Source organism: Heteronotia binoei, chromosome 5 (genome assembly GCF_032191835.1).
Source record: "Heteronotia binoei isolate CCM8104 ecotype False Entrance Well chromosome 5, APGP_CSIRO_Hbin_v1, whole genome shotgun sequence".
In the NCBI taxonomy this organism is placed as follows: domain Eukaryota; kingdom Metazoa; phylum Chordata; class Lepidosauria; order Squamata; family Gekkonidae; genus Heteronotia; species Heteronotia binoei.
In genome coordinates, this window is record NC_083227.1 from 97409978 (window position 1) to 97428169 (window position 18192).

At 39.8% G+C, this 18192-nt stretch overlaps 1 protein-coding gene across 1 annotated transcript in view; it reads right to left on the reverse strand.

The window, feature by feature from the left end:
• ATG7 (autophagy related 7) overlaps positions 1-18192 on the reverse strand; it is a 151712-nt gene that overhangs the window by 92734 nt on the left and 40786 nt on the right. Inside the window, exon 16 of the mRNA XM_060239876.1 lies at positions 17095-17175. Coding sequence (XP_060095859.1) covers positions 17095-17175 — 81 coding nt within the window. The remainder of the gene's footprint in view (positions 1-17094; positions 17176-18192) is intronic.

Sequence of the window (18192 nt, forward strand, 5' to 3'; positions counted from 1 at the left end):
TCACCACCTTGAACAATTTAGTGTCATCCGCAAATTTGGCCACTTCACTGCTCACTCCCAACTCTAAATCATTTATGAACAAGTTAAAGAGGATGGGACCCAGTACCGAGCCCTGCGGCACCCCACTGCTTACCGTCCTCCACTGCGAAGACTCTTCATTTATACTCACTCTCTGCTTCCTATTACTCAGCCAGTTTTTGATCCACAAGAGGACCTGTCCTTTTACTCCATGACTCTCAAGCTTTCTAAGGAGCCTTTGATGAGGAACTTTATCAAAAGCTTTCTGGAAGTCAAGGTAAACAACATCTATCGGGTCTCCTTTGTCCACATGTTTGTTCACCCCCTCAAAGAAATGTAACAGGTTAGTGAGGCAAGATCTTCCCTTGCAGAACCCATGCTGAGTCTTCCTCAATAACCCGTGTTCATCAATGTACCTACTCATTCTGTCCTTGATAATGGTTTCTACCAACTTTCCCGGTATTGAAGTCAGACTGACTGGCCTGTAATTTCCCGGATCTCCTCTGGAACCCTTTTTAAAGATGGGGGTGACATTTGCTACCTTCCAGTCCTCAGGAACAGAGGCAGATTTCAATGAAAGATTACAGATTTTTGTTAGAAGATCCACAAGTTCAACTTTGAGTTCTTTCAGAACTCTCGGATGTATGCCATCCGGACCCGGTGACTTATTAGTGACTTATTAGTCAAGCAACAGTGGGAGGGCTTCTAGTGCCCTGACCCCACTGGTGGACATTCTGATGCTTTTTGGGCATTGTATGAGAGAATTTTGGACTGGATAGTCCACTGGCCTGATCCAACATAGCTCCTCTTATGTTATGTTCTTTCTTTCCATGTCCTCTTTTCCTCTCCTTCCATTTCATTCTTTCCCTTTCTTTCCTTCTATTTTTACTGGATGAAACTTTTCTGTTCATCATACTGTTGTTGCAGACATAGGAGCTCTGCCAATGAAAAGTTGGCACCCCCAGTTGTAGCCTTGCTATGAGATTTCTGTGTGAGTGAGAGGTGTGGGACAGAAAGAGATTATTGGAGATTACTGCAGTATATCTCAACAGCACTGGAAGTGATGGTACTATGAACTTGACACCATTTTACTGGTCCTGCTTTTAACAGCTACCTGGCACCAAAATTAAACTCCTCCTGTATACATTAAAAAGGATAAAAGAAGTTCACTGGCTAAATATCTGCAAAACAGGTTGCTTTTAAAGGCATGGGAAACACAGCCAGTAAAAAGCTCCAGGCCCCTCATAAATATCCTTTTTGGGATAACTACAGAAAAGCTTGTATGAACTTCATATAACTGGAAATTAATTCATTAATTGCAGTACAATTCTCTGCTACCTTTCACAGCAATTTCCCAGTGTTTCAGCCAAAGAAAAGTATGAAAAATACCTGTCGAAAGATATTCTTGAAACCAAGCAAGCTTGGTTATAGCTTGAGTCAGGGTTCCAGTGGTAGCAGCTGAAGGAAGGGCCTACTAAATGTTTTGGCATATTTTGAGGTAGAGCAGCTGCCAGGGCCCAGTGTGGGTGATACACAGTGCTGTCATTACTGATGGCAATGGCAACAGCACTCCCAACTGCATACACTGGCCGGTGCTGTTGAGGAAGGGGTGTGTAGGTGGTGCAGGCAATTGAAAACGGGCATTAGGAGTGCTTGCAAGCTGGAGAAGAACGCACAAACAGATAGGTGCATGCAGGTGTGGGGGAGAAAAGAGAAGACTGCCCACTTTCCACCCCCATTTTGGCTCAGCATGAGTTTCAGAGATTTTTCTGAAAATGAAGTTACTTCAGAAGAAGAGGCAGGTTTGGGGGAGTGCCCTGGAAGTGACATCACAGGAAAAGGTGGAGTTTTGGTTCAGTGTGCCCCAGAAGTGACATCACTTGGCCCTTGACACCACAGGAAATGATATAATTCCTGTCTTCTGGCTCCACCCCCAAAGTCTCTTGGCTCCACCCCCAAATTTTAGTGGGCCACGAAGAAGTATAAAAATACTCCAGCTATACAGGATAATGCATGTCACGAGAGTAGCATGTACAGCTAGTTTACTAATCAATTATTGTGATTGGCTAGCTGTACTATAATAGCAGAGGTCTAACTCTTAGCCACTGTGGGTGATACGAGGAGAGGAGGACGGTGTGTGAGAGAGGAGCAATATCTTGAACTCAGACTGTTACTCTGAAGGATTGGATAAAGACTGGATAAGGACTGATGTATGGACTGGTATGTTGTCTACTCTACTGGATACTGATTCTGTGCTGTTGCCTTGACTGGACTGATTATCTGTGTATAAACCTTTGGACTGCCTATAACTGCCTTTACCGCCTTTACCCAAATATATCTGTTTAAATGGCTTGTTTGGAGTTTGTCTTTTTAGCATAGCAGCTGGAGCTGCACTTATCAGAGTACTCAAACCGAAGAACTTCCCACGCACACTGTCATCGGTTATGGGCCCAGCGTGGTCTACAGGAGAGTAAGCTCTGTCTGTGCCAACAGTTCTTGTGGTCTCCTCATGAGTAAGACAAACCGTTTTTTGGGTGTGGCAGCTGTGTCTGTATAGGTCAGAACAATGGAGTCCAGCATGCATGTCTCCGGCTTCCTAATTAAGAGGCTCAACGGAGAAAACTACAGTACGTGGTCAGAGAAGGTCACCATGCTATTAAAATTTCAAGGCTTGTGGGAGACTGTGGCGAATCCACTGGACTTAACTGCTTTACATGCTGTTAATGATGCAGATGTAATTGCTAAGCACCGGAGTAATGATGATAAAGCCTACTCCTTAATTGGTCTTACCTTGGAAGACTCGCAGCTTATCCATATTAAAGAATCCAGCAGTGCCAAGTCGTGTTGGGACGCTCTTAAAGCTTTATATGTGCGGAAGAGTGTTGGGTCCCACATCTATCTGATGAAAAAGCTCCTAAGTGCACGTTATGAGGCAGGTGGAGATATGATTAACCACCTGGAGTAAATGCAGCGCACTTTGCACCAGCTGCAAGAGAAAGAAGTAACTTTTTCTCCACAGCAGCAAGCTTATATTATCCTCTGTTCTCTGGACGAGAGTTATGACCAGTTCGTGGCTAACGTTGACGTGCTGCCAAGGACTGAGATAACTGTGTCCAATATCGCTCACTGGCTACTGAATGAGGCAATGAGGAGGAGTGACGCCGCCCTTTTCCAGGAGTCTCCAGCCCATTCAGCAAATGCTCCTGCCCGGGAGGTCCTTAAAGGGGCAGACATTAAAGCAGTAGCTGCCAAGCCATACTCTGTGCGTAAGTGTTATGTGTGTGGAAGCACCAAACATCTCAAACGACAGTGCGGCCTTGTTAAACGGAAACAGTCTCTTGCTACTCCTAAAGGAGGGGAGTGTGTTAATGTTGTTACTAGCAATTCCTCCTGCAGCAACCAGCAGTTCCTGATAGACAGCGATGCAACTGTCAATATTGTGAGAGACAAAAGACTCTTTGAATCATATACCCCCACTTCAGGTCAGTGTGTGAAGCTGGCTGATGGGATTTGTGCCAATGTTGCTGGCAGCGGTCTTGTTAACATTCCAAGCCTCAGGAGAAAATTACATATGCTTCATGTTCCTAGTTTAAACTACAACATGCTTTCTGTTTCAGCTCTGACTGAACAACGTTTCAAAGTTTCTTTTTCAGCTTCAAACTGCTTTATATGTGCAGATGGCATATCTGTTAAGGCTATGAGGAAAGATGATCTTTATTTCCTAGAGAAGGAGAGTACTGTACATCATGTGAGTATGAATAAGCCACCACATGATGAGTGCATACATTTGTGGCATCGTAGGTTGGGGCACATTAACTTTCAGGCTGTGAAAAAACCCCTGCAAGCAGCTGGAATCACCCCCAAGCCCTGTGGATGTTTCGTAGAGTGTGAAATATGCAAAGCTACGAAGTCCAAAGCCACTCCAACTATATCTCCTACAAAGTTCCAGACGAATGGAATATTGGATCTAGTGTTTGTCGACCTGATTGGCCCTTTTCCTACGAGGAGTCTAGGCGGGGCTAAACACTGCTTGTGCATCGAAGACCATCATTCCCGGTACGGTTTCTGTTTTCTTCTCAGATCCAAAGCAGAGACGTACCAGGCATTCCACAACTGGCTTCGTTTTGTGAAGAGGAAGACTGACAAGGTTCCTAAATCCCTTATTTCAGACAATGGAAGTGAATTTTGTAATGAGAAAATGTTTTCTTTGTTTAAGAGATATGGTATTCACCATCAATGTACAGCTCCTTACAGGCCTCAACATAACGCCTTCTGTGAGAGAAGGAATCAATCTCTATACAACATGGCTATGTGTACGTTGAGAGATAGTGATTTACCCATGAGCTATTGGGGTGAGAGCATTATGTGTGCTTCACATGTCTTGAACTTAACCTGGTCATCTGCTATAGGGAAAATCCCAGCGGAAGTTTGGTATGGCAGGCAAGCCTCCATTAAGCATATTAAGATTTTTGGGATCCCTGCCTACGTTCATATCCCAAAAGAGCTTCGGAGGAAGGGAAAGAATAAAGCCATAAAGTTATTGTTTATGGGATATGCTAATAACCATCAAGCTTATAGGTTTTCCCAAGTTGGAGAAAAGAAAATCACAACAAGCTGCTCAGCTAATTTCTTGGAGAATTCTGTTGGCTGGCAGAGGACGTCTTCCACTGTGATCCTGCCAACAGCAGCGAAACCTGATACACAGCTCGTATCCAGAAGCGAGAGGCGGAGCCCGTCACCTAGTAACGGAAGAGTCAAGAAAGAGCCTTTAACCCCTGAGTCTTCAGGAGTTGGAGTTTCCCAGCAGCAGCAGACGGCAGTACAGCAGACGGTGTCGGAAGAGGCTGCAGAGCCGGTGCTCAGACGGTCTACTCGAGAGGCGCGGATCGTTACAGCCCGGGGCAGGCATGTGCCATACTTGCCATACTTGCAGAGCCCTCTTGTTATGAGGGTATACGGCATTTGTCGCAAGATGAACAAGCAGGATGGACAGCTGCTATGAGAGCTGAACTTGAGTCCCTAAAGAACCTGAATGTCTATGAGGAATCTGCTCTACCAACTAATCAGAGACTCATAGGCTGCAGATGGGTATACAAACTCAAGACTGGTGCAGATGGTAATATACAATATAAAGCCAGACTTGTTGCCCAAGGTTTCTTGCAAAGTGAGCAAGATTATGATGAGACATTCGCTCCTACACTCAAAACCACTTCTCTATATTGCGCTTTGACTATGGTAGCCAAACAAAACTGTTTAGTTAAACATCTAGATGTAAAAACTGCTTATTTGCATGCTCCACTGAAACACTCTGTGTACATGAGAATACCACCAGGTGCCTCTGGTGAGAATGTCAATACATGTTGGTCATTGAAAAAATCCCTGTATGGTTTGAAGCAAGCTGGTCACGAATGGAACCAGTATTTGACTGATAGCCTAAAGAATTTAGGATTTAAACAAGGTGTTGCAGATCCCTGCATATCTACTAAGGGGAAGGGGGAGCAACAATGTACCATCCTGGTGTTTGTGGATGATTTGGCAATCATATGTAAAAATGTCAAAGTTATGAATGCTACTGTTGATACTCTTAAAGCCAGATTTACTGGCAGAGATTTTGGCAACATTAAGCAATATGTTGGCCTAGAGATTGAAAACATACCTGGAGGTTATAGAGTTTCTCAGAGAGCTAAAATTGCCCAGTTACTGAAACAATACAAAATGGATCAGTGCAAAGGGGTTCAGAGTCCCATGTTTCAATGCAATGATGCTGACAATGAGCAAAGTCCTTTATTCGATCAGGGAATCTACCAATCTCTGGTTGGAAGCTTACAATACCTTGCTAACTGGTCTAGACCAGACATTGCTATGGCTACTAACCGTTTAGCAAGAGCAGTGAAACAACCCAGACAATGTCACTGGTTGGCAGCTAAGCATATTCTTAGATATCTTAAACAGATCTTAGATTTAAGTTTGTTTGTTACTCCTACTGGAGAACGAAGAATGTATGCCTATGCCGACGCTAGCTTTGCTAATGACCAAGATACCAGGCAATCTACCACTGGATTAGCTATTTTCCTGGTGGGAGTCCTGGTGGGATGGAGGTCACTTAAGCAGAAGCATGTAGCCTTGTCAACCTGCGAAGCAGAATATTCCGCTCTTAGTACCGTTTGTACAGAGCTCATATGGTACAAACAATTGTTAACTGATTTTGGAATACATCATGTTGATCCAATAACTGTGTTGGAAGATAACCAAGCAGCTATTCAACTTGCAACGACTCTTGGTGTTAAGGGAAGATCGAAACACACTGATGTCCGGTTCCATAATGTCAAACAAAGCTTAGAAGACAAGTTGATTGTACTAGAATATTGTGCTACAAATGAGAATGTTGCTGACTTGTTTACCAAAGCTCAGACTCATGTTAAACATAAGGAAAGTTGTCTGAAGTTAGGACTTAAGTAATGGGATGGCAATACTGTAATACTGTGTGATTTAACTATGTATGCTAAACTGCATATGTTGCTGTATAGACTATGTAGTTACATAGGGGGAGGATGACAGCATTGGGTTCTTTAAGAGAGCAAAATGCTGAGTAATAGTTATGTAACTCCAGCTATACAGGATAATGCATGTCACGAGAGTAGCATGTACAGCTAGTTTACTAATCAATGATTGTGATTGGCTAGCTGTACTATAATAGCAGAGGTCTAACTCTTAGCCACTGTGGGTGATACGAGGAGAGGAGGACGGTGTGTGAGAGAGGAGCAATATCTTGAACTCAGACTGTTACTCTGAAGGATTGGATAAAGACTGGATAAGGATTGATGTATGGACTGGTATGTTGACTACTCTACTGGATACTGATTCTGTGCTGTTGCCTTGACTGGACTGATTATCTGTGTATAAACCTTTGGACTGCCTATAACTGCCTCTACCGCCTTTACCCAAATATATCTGTTTAAACGGCTTGTTTGGAGTTTGTCTTTTTAGCACAGCAGCTGGAGCTGCACTTATCAGAGTACTCAAACCGAAGAACTTCCCACGCACACTGTCAATTCCTTCTTGGTCTACTATCTCTTTTCCGCTAGCCACGATTTTATTAATAATTTTATTTTCTTTCTTTTCCTTCAGTTGCCAAGCTAAATACTTCCCAGGTTTATTCGCACCTTCAAACGATTTTTGTTGCAAACTTTTTAAATTCCATTCTAATTCTTTATTCAACAAATGTCTTACTTGAGCTTGTAATATAGTAATTTCCCTTATTAATTTCTTTTTCCCTGGTCTTTTTCTTAGTTCCCCTTCTTTTTTCTTTATTTCATTTTGAATGTCCAACATCTGCTTTTCTTTTGCCCTCTTATCTTTATTATTCAATGTAATCAATAGTCCTCTCATTACTGCTTTGTAAGTATCCCAAACCGTCTGGAATTCTATATCATCAGTATCATTTATTTGGAAAAAAGCTATAGTTTCTTTTTCTAGAAATGTCACAATATCTTTATCTTGTAACAAATCCTTATTTATTCTCCATCTTCTTGTTTTCTTTTGCAATTTAGTAGCCCAAAATATTGGATTATGATCTGCACATATCTTTGGTAGAATCTCTACTTTTCTGGTTATGATGCCCAAACTTTTAGAGCCCCATAGCATATCAATTCTAGAAAAAGTATTATGTCTTGCTGAAAAGAAAGTATAGTCTCTTACTTCAGGGTTAAATATCCTCCAAACTTTCTTGTTTAACCAACTCAATAAATGATTTGGGCAGTCTCCCTTCTTTATTATTACTCTTTTGGCCAGACCTATCTATATTGTTTTGTATTGTTCCATTGAAATCACCCATCATCAAGATCTGGTCATAGGACACTTCATCCAACTGTTGATTAATGTCTTTTTAAAAAAAACATCTTTTGCTCCATTAGGTGCATATAGTCCTAGTAACAATGTTTTCTTTGCATCCATCATCACTTCCACTGCTATATATCTTCCATCTTTATCTTTAAATATCAATTTTGGTTCTAATTGTTCTTTAATGTAAAAAACCACACCCCTTTTCTTTTCATCCACCAATGAAAAAAATTCCAACCCCAATTGTTTGTTCCACAAAAAATTGTAATCCTTTTGTTGTATATGAACTTCCTGTAAACAAGTTATATTACATTTTTTTTTTTTAATCCAATGAAATGTTGCTTTTCGTTTTTGTGGTGAATTTAGTCCATTTATATTCCAAGATAATAACTTGTAATCCATTATGATGCAAAGTCTTTATTCTCTTCAAAAAAACTACGCATCTCTTGCTCGTTCCTTATTGTAATCCTTCTTCCACGTTGCTCAAAGCCCAAACCTTCGGGTATTATCCATCTATATCTCGTTCTCTCTGCACATAGCTTCTCTGTTAACCTCTTGTATTTCTTCCTGTCATTTATCACTTGTCTTGGCAGCTCTTTCATTATTTTGACTCTGCTCTCTTCCACTATCACAGCCTTTTGAAAATTTTTATTCAGAATTTTCCCTGCCATGTCTTTTGCCCTTAGTTTTATAACTATATCTCTTGGTAAGCCTTTATCTTTTGCATATGATGAATTAACTCTATAGATACTGTCAAACATGTTTCTGGACCTTTCAGGATCTTCCTCTAAATAGTCAGCAATTATTTTCACCATATACTCCATTAAATCAGTTCCCTTCCCTTCAGGTATTCCTCTCAGACGCACTTGAGTTTCCATTAATCTGCAGTCGTGTACTGTTAACTTCTCTTGAAGCTTTAATAAGGTGGAAGCATGTATATCAACTTTCTCTTCAACATCCTTGACTCTGTTTGTAACTATACCCAATTCATTTTTAAAATCTTCAACTTCTTTTTTAAGGTCTCCAATATCCTTTTTAAGCTCTTTTTTACAAGCTGTTAACATCTTCTCCACACCCTTCATAATGCTGGCCTCCATGGTATCAAGCTGACTTTGCATTTTATCCAAAGAGTGGGTTCTTGCACGAGTTTGTCTTTCTTCTGACATAAAAAAAAACCTTCAAAAAATCCAAAGACTCCAATTCTAAATCCAACACCAAGTCTAGTAGCTTAGAACTTGCTCTTTAAAATAAGACTAATTTCGCCCCTCTCCGACCTTCCTGGGCTGAGATATTGATTTTTAACAGTTTTGGGCAATTTTCCCTTCTTCAAAATGGCGATCGTAATTTCTCTATGGTTGAAATTCCTAGCAAAGGCCTTCTTCTTGCTCCTCTCACATTCAGCTTTTACTTCCTGGTTCACTAAGCCCAGCTCACGTTCTCTAAATATCGCGGTCTTTAGAATGCTTGTTGTGTTGATTGCAAGTGTAGAGCCATAACACCGAAGCATACGTCAGTGACCTCAGGTATTCAAAACAACTCTCTTTTTTCCCAGATTCTATCGAAGTCTTTAGTTTAACAGAGTCCAAATTTCAAGTTTCCTCTTCCTCCCCTCTCTTTCTTTGTTATTCGATTTTTCCCACCTTTCAATGTTATTTAGATTAGCTTAGAAAAGTCCCGGAACGAGAGATTGTAATCAAAGTACCTTTAACGACTATGCCTCTTAAACTTCGGTCTTGTCACTTCTCAGATGTTATCAGTCCCAAAAGAGAATGAGATCCAGCCAGGCTTATGCCAATTAAATGGCTCTTTAATCCTTTGTAAATGTTGAACAACGCCACTTTTCTCCGCCGGTCCTCAAAGCCTCAGAAAGACCCCCTCCGAGATCAATCATTAGCCGAGGTTAACCGACTTAAAGTTTTTCTGTACGTAATCCTGGACAAATCTCTATCTGAGAAATGTAGGCAGGAAGCCCCAAAAGGCTTCTTACTACCCTGAACAAAGAATTAAGTTTTCCCCTTATTCAGGAGACGTCAGCTCAGCTGGAATCTCAGACCGGAAGCCATATGTTTCTATTTCTTGTGCTAATCTGGGTATAAAATAAATGAAGATTTGCCTCTTTCAAAGCAACACTGAAAAGCTCACCTCTTCAGACTGTTCTAGATTGCTCTGGTCAGGTCTGATTCAGATATAGGTGTGCACTTTGGAAGGCCCATATCATTCGTATCTGACGAAGACAGCTTTGGTTCTCGAAAGTGCACACCCCAAAAATCATGTTGGTCTCTATGGTGCTACTGGACTCAAATCAAACTTTTGATCAGTTTGCCAACAATACAAAACAGAAATTACTATACAAAATATCTTTAGAAGCAGTTCACATCCCACCTGCCATAACTCTCCTCCCCATACAACATATTCCACCTTACAACATCAGAAAGTGTCTCAACCACAATCATATGCTTCTTCCCAAGCTTATGCTCTAAAATCAAACAAAATTAGTAGTTTAATGTCAAGAAAGATATGGAGGGATGAAAGCTGTAACATGTTTGTTTCAAAATAAATAAGTTTAGCGAATGCAACCAGTTAGCTAGACCAAAAGCAGGAAAGGAAAATGACCAACTGTAGCCAAGAACAGGGAAACTCAGCCTAGGATTCCTTTACTCTTTCACTTTCCTGTTTATTGTGGCCAACCAACCGTGAGTGGGCTACATATATGATGCTTGGCTAGCAACAATAAAAGAGTTTGCCTTAATTTGTTATAAGAACTGGCTGGATACTATGTGAGACAGGATGCTGGACTAGATGAACAACTAGGTCTGATCCAGCAGGGCTCTTCTAATATGATGTTATTCACATTGTCAAATTTTGTAATCCTGGTCCTATCGTATTGTCCTATTAGTTGTACTGTTTATATCCTGCAATTTGCCTTGAGTTTCGGTGAGAAAGATGGACTATAAATAAAATGAAAAAAAAAATCAAAAATTGTGACATCCTGGAATTCTGCCTGGAGGAAGGAAAGGAAGCAGGCGGCAGAGTAGCTGGGGTCTTTTATGTTTAGTAAACCAACTAGAATGTGCAACAAATTACAATTTATTTGTTTTATTTTTTTGAAGGCATAATGTAACAGTTTATGGTTAACAAAAGCACATGAGCTATGAGAATGATAAACTCAGATTTGTATGTTAGTGTGCTGTAGGACAAATACTGTTGATCTAGAAATCAACAGAATTTTCAGGTGAACCCTTACAGACACTCATTTAAGAACATTTTTTTTAAAAAAAATCAAATTATTTGGATTAAATGCAAACAAACCATAGGCTGGCTGTTGCCTCTGAATAATCTATCTACGAAAACCATCCTCTTCTACCAGCCTGACTTGAAGTGACATCAGTTGTTTTAGATGGAAGCCAAGGACTGGAGAACTAAATAGGAACTGAAGCCAAGGGAGCTGTGAGGGCTTCTCTCACTAGATGGTTAGCATTGTTATGGGGGGGAAACCAGAAATCCATTGCTAAGAGGTTCTAATATTCCTTGTGGTTGCTATATGTGTGTGCACCACTTAATGAACAACACAGGAGCCATATGTTGATTTATACAAGTATGTCCTGAAATTTGCTTGAATGCAATAGAAAAGGAAGTAAAATATCAATGGAATACCTTCTGCATTTCAGATATTTAAAAACCTGTGAATGAGGAGATATATATGTTCAGAAAGCATTTCCTCCTTGTGGTCATTTTAAAAGAGCCCTGTTTAACATAAACAGATTTGATGATTTAATAAAATCTGACTTGGGTTTTAACAGCTGCGCTATTCCCATAGTGATCTTGTTTCATGTGGTGAGAATATTAAATTACTTTTGTACTGAAAAGGTTGCTTTATGGGTCTTGCACTGGAAATCTAACATTTACATGCCCAGCTCCATTTCAGTGTTAGAATACGTTGCCTCGTCATATCTAGAAATCTAATCCCAATGGCAAATCCAATTACATGTTTACCTTGATTGGGTTTTCTTTTTTAGTACATTAAGTAATAATTTCATTCCCCACACTCTAACCTAAATATCTGTGTCTGAATGTTTTTTAAAAATCTTGATATTGTAATTATCAAATACCTCACTTCCATTTTTAAAATATAGCAATATAATATAAGTGGTGCAGGAAAACATGCATACACATCTAAATATTTAGTTAATTACATGCTTCTTCTGAATTATTCTTATTTCTGATTTTGTGTGTGTCAGAGAAAAACTCTGTTCTACTCAAAAAGAGATCCAGACATTACAAATCAGTCTTCAGGTAGAACTATTCCATACCAGCTGCATGCCTTATAGATTTTAAGCTTCTTGAGGGAGCTATTGAGAAATTCGGGGGTGGCTACTATAAGAAATCAACTTTTGGCTTAAATATACCTTCCATAACCTCCATCCTTATTAGCTATACACAGGTTGTGTCTGGAACAGTAAGTAACTGCTTTCTAGGCAGCCCTATATATATGTACTCCAGCCCTATATATATCTACTCACTGACAGTCAGTGAGTAGATATATATATATAGTTAGGATACTGTTTGGCTATCAAAAGGTTTAAATGATAACTTTAAAAGATACCCTCCAAAAATGTTGAGGAGATTAATACTAGTCAGTATGAAAGAGGCTAACACCAAAAGCGAAAAAACTGTTTGACATAATGAACACATGAACAATGTTCCCTCTAAGCTGCAGAGTCCTATGAGCAAAAATTCTACTTTGTGAGCTACTGGCATTCAAGTTGTAAGAGCTACTGCAGAAATTAGCATGTTCTGGGGTCATCCTTCCTGAGCTAAGACAAAAATGTATGAGCTGGAGGCTAAAAATCTGTGAGCTAGCTCACACTAACTCAGCTTAGAGGGAACACTGCACATGAACATGCCTTACTGGTCCATCAAGATCAGTATTGTCTGCTCAGACCGACAGCAGCTCTGCAGGTTACTAGGCAGAGGTTTTTCACACCACCTACTATGTGATCCTTTCAACCAGAGAAGCTGGGGACCACACTTTGGACTTCTGCATGCAAAACAGATGCTCTACAACTGAGCCATGGCCCCTCCCAAAATATGGGGCAGTGCCTTCCTTGGAAACTTATCGAGAGAAAAGGAACAGAGGAAAAGTTGCCTGAACCACAAATTGTCTGCCATTTCTAATTTTCCCCTACAATGCACAGCCACAACGGACTGTTGGATGCTATTGAAGAAACACTGACAGTTTTCATGGGAAAAGCATAACTTGGTCAGCACCATAAGCAAACATTATGCCTCCAAATCCTCTACAGCGCACAGTTCTTTTGCAAATAAGTCACTGTGGAGAGAAAATTCCCTGGGGGCATAAATTTTGAAAGCCACTGCTTTAGGTCTTAGGCTGTACAAAACATCACAGAAAATTCATTCTAAATATACATATTTATTCTGTTTATTTAAAATATTTATTTGCCACTCTGCCACTAAAATAAGTTCCCCAAGGTGACAAATATCAGATATAACATTTAAATATTAAAGTAAAATTTAAAATGTATATAAAATGTTTAACAATACAGTCAAGACATAAAAACACACAAAAGACACAGACATACAATCAGATAGGAGAACCAGCAAGCGTTTACTGGGGGCACACCAAATCAAACAAAAGTCCTCATCTGCTGGCTGAAGACGACAGAGGGAGACGGATGAATCTCCTTGGAGAGGCTGTTCCAAAGTTTCAGCCTCATGACTGAGAAGGCCCTTTCTTAGGCTGCCATCAGTTTAGCCTTAGACCACAGGGGTACCCAAACTCCAAAGCTGACTAGGGGGACAGGCACATTCATTTGCCAACTGCATAGAAATTAATTTAAATCTCTCTGTTACAGAGAGCTTCTATCAATGTCTCTGGGCAGAGATCTGCTTTCAAAGTGGGCTTCCTTCTTTTCCTCCTTTTCACCAGAGCCCCTAGGGTTCCCTGAAAAGCTGCTCTTGAGAACTGACACTCTGTGGAATAGCATGTGATGCATAGGGGGCATTAAAACTGAGCAGAAATTGGAGGCCTTTCCCATCATAGCACATTTAATGTAGTCCACATACTACATTGCTATGTCTGTGAATCCAATATCAAGACAGGTTAGATGAATCAATAAAAGGAAAAAGCTAAAGCTGCTGCAACAAATAATGGCTTCATTTAAGAGCTCCTAGTGTTCATGAAAATAGACGAGACTTGATTGAGCAAGGTGGGGAGAGGTACTTTCTGGCTCACTGCTTATATTCTTAGCATTACAGTGCAAAGAATTTAAACATATGTCAAGCTATCATCCTACAGCCCCATCTCAAGCCCCAGTGTTTTTAGCACTTAACACCTAACAAGATACAAAAAAGTCACTTAGGAGGTTCATGGGTACAAATAAGTGGGTACAAATATTGCTTCATTACTTGAACTTTACATGTCTTAACTAAAGAAAAGTTTAAGTCCAGTGGCACCTTTAAGACCAACAAAAAATTCTGCTTGTGTGTGCATGCTCATAGAAACTTAAACCCAGAATTAACCATTGGCAGTCTTAAAGGTTTAACTGTGCTCAGATTTTGCTCTTTTGTTTCAGACAAACACGGATACGCACCTGACTTTAACTAAAGACTGTTTCTCTTCCCAACACAACACACTTTGTTACATGCCTTGTAAGTTCTCAAATAAAATGTGAAGATTCTTGCAGTCCTAATGAAAAGTACCAGTTACACCAACAAAACTGGCATTTTATTACAGCAGGAAATTTTCTAGAAGGATTCTCGTTCTCATAAGGGCCTCCTCATTCTTTGTTCTTGTCCTCACTTCCAGTGATCTTGGAATCTCTTTAATATATATTTATAGTACAAACCTATACCAAATTACTCTAGCCTAATTCAGCAGGCTTAGACTGAGGAAATTTTTCATAGGACTGCATTGTCAGTGCAGCTCTGTTAGAGTATGAAGGATATATATTGTACAGAAAGTGAACAGAAAATGCCTGCAATGAATCCCTGACACTACTGAATTAATAGCACTTACACACAAGCCAAATTATGAGTCAGGACCACTTGGCATTCACAGCAAGAGCTCTCAGTCAAAATGATTGCTTGAACATGGACCGATACAACTGAGGAAAAACTGAAGAACCCAAGAACTCAAGACATATATAAGCTGTGAAACTGTGTGTGTGGTATAGAGCCTGTGTATGTGTACGTGTGTGAATGAAGTTTAAGCCACTAAATACAGTACTTGCCAATAAGTTTTTCAGATAAAAGAAATCCCAGCATTGTAACCTATGTTATCTGTGAAAAAGCTTTTATTAGACAGAGCAAGAGTGAAGGTAGCTGTATTTTGTGCTAAACAAATTTCTGGTGAGAACACAAATCATTCCCTGACAATAATTTTTCAAACGTGCATCAATTCAGACAATAATACAGGTTGGAAAGTTGCTTTTTTTTTTTTTTAAGTTATTTTTGTAGTTTAGTTTTTTGCTAAGGTCTGATAAGAAGCAAGGGACAAGAGAAAGAATAGGCTTGCGGAGATGAGGGAGTGATCGATCAAAAGAATGAAGAATGGTAGTTGTAAGGAAGGACTAGGAAGAACATCAAAACTATTCCCCAAGCAGTAAAGTAAATGTTTAAGTGCTCCTTTACTTTTAGAAATTAAATGTGTGGTGCCCAGTCTAGAGATATGGCCACTAAATTCACCGGATGTCAATCCTACTGATTAATTGGTGTAACAGGGCTATAAAAGATGGACAGCTGTAACAGGGACGGGGAAGTTAAAACAGCAAAGAAGAAGGAGCTTGAGAGGGATTAGTACAAGGAGCCAGGAAGAATAGAAGGCAAAGTCAAGGCTGTGGGATGCCAGCTGTCTCAGATTGATAACTTAGACAAGAAGAGATCAGGAAAAACTAGAAGACAGCTTCTCTCCAAATTCCATTTAAACTGAGACTGCTTCTCAAAGACATTCAAAACTTCAAGCCTTATTTTCTCAGACCTTACCTGAAAATTAACTCCCTAATAGGGCCCCAAGTCATTATACCAGAAGAGATGAACAAGGTTCTGTCACATCATATCTGGTGATAGCCCAGATTGGCCCCACATTCCAAACAGGATGCAAATGTCTAAATCTGCAAAAGGTCACACATTCAGAGATTCTTTTACCAAGAGTTAACTGACGTTTCCTAAGAATGTAGTAGAAATTTTGCTATTATGGTAAAAGCTCAATGAATTTTTTAAAAATTGTAGCTGCCCTGATATAACACAAAATGAAGGCAATCAGCAGGAAGATACCATTCTTAACCATAGTTTGGACACTTTGACTCTGTCACACAAGTAATGAACAAATTCTTCTGTTCCAATATTATTATTATTCCTCATGCCTCTCCAACATCAGAAACTCAAGCTCATGCCTTGACCTGGATAGCCCAGGCAAGTCTGATCTCATTAGCTCTCCGATGCTAAGCAGGGCTGACTCTGGCAAGTACTTGTATGGGAGACCTCCAAGGAATACCAGAGCCAGGAAGCAGGGGCAGGCTTTATTCAACTATCTCTCTGAATATCCTCCAGACACTCAGAAGGGGTCAGTCACCAGAGGTTACCATGACTTCCAGGTGTGCACACACACATGCACATAAAAATACAAAAATACCAAAAAAGAGATAAAATAAACTCAAGTTCATGTAGAAGCAATGAAGATCCTGTGAATTCATGGGGAGGTATTTATGAGTTTCTTGCATTGTGCAGGGGGTTGGACTAGATGACCCCGGAGGTCCCTTCCAACTCTATGATTCTATCATTCTATGTGAGAGGAACCCTCAGCACAGCTCAGGATGCAGTGGAAGGAAGACCACCTGTCCCTGCTGAGCAACTGCTTATACCTCTAAAACGCAACTAGCTCTCTATTCTGGGAATGTCAGGCAAACAATATACTTAATATTCTTAACATTAAGTGCTGGAGACCCAAAAAAGAAAACTAACTCAAATATATTACTGAACATTGTGTTCTGTGTACTGTACATAATCATCTTGTACTTTGTTATCTTGCCAACTGATATTCTCTCAAAAGCAATCTTAAGACAACTGACTTGGCAGCCAATGTTTAAAGGAAGTGAGTATGTATATTAAAAAATTATTGTAATAAACCAAGCTTCAAACACTATAACTGTATGCAAAACAATACGTACGGAAGAAACGTTCTGATTCTATGTAGCCAAAGTTACCTTAAATCAAACTTACTTTTGGAGAACATGCAGTACACTTGTCAAAAGCCAGACTGACAGGAAGGACATTATCAAATCTTGACAAAAAACCTCGAATCTGGGGGGGAAAAACAGATGAACACCACCATCACATGATAATAATAGTGTGATCAGAGTTATATAAGCACCCTTTTTAAGAAAAGAAAACCCAGCTAACATGTATGGTTCTGAACAAGAAAGAGTCTTTCTGCTAAATGATTTGGCATGTTATATGTTTTTGTTATGCAGGTGGTACTATCAACAGACACCCTGCTCCACCTTGAGTTTAAACTCCCTCACTACATCAACTGACAACTCATTGAAGGGGGAAAAAACATGAGGACAAACAGAATGGCAGGAAAAACACTATTAAATGTACTGCCTGGGGTTTTACCATACACCAGTTGTCAAGATGAAAGGATACATAGTGCTTATTTTCCAGCTAAAGCTAAATTTCTGTCTATTACAGAAGTGTTTGAGACTAGAATATGTCCAACCATCAGCTTTAATAAGCACTTTGGGAGAGGCAAAATAGATAATATGATACTACAGATCCACAAAAAGAATCACCTTCCTTGGTTTGTCTTTTATTCCCAGTGTTCAAAATAGTAATGTCATTCTAAAGCAAACACGTCAAGGAATAATTAACCAAACTGAACTTTAAAATTTTTACAGTAAGTTCTAGACAAGAAGCCTAGTACCAAATCAAGCCCATTTAGGAAATATCCTTATCAATTAAGTTACTGACACAGTAATAGAGAACCTAATGTTAACCATTAACCACCACCCCAAGTTTATCATTATTATACATTCCACAATACATTTATAATTATAACGTGAAGAAAAAGCACAAGAATCACAGCAGAAACTAAACACAGCAGAAATATCCCCCTTTGGTTGTGGGTTCCCAGGTTAGAGTACTCACTGGGCACCAATTCTCAGGTGCATTCAGCAGAAACAAGCTGGCTCAAAGCATCAACCCTTTATTTACAAGGAGTTTCAACTGGCCATAAAAACTTCAAAAAGTGAAACTGCCTTAGCTCCACTACATTGAAATATACTGAGGCACAAAGTTGAAAGGAAAACATAGAATGGG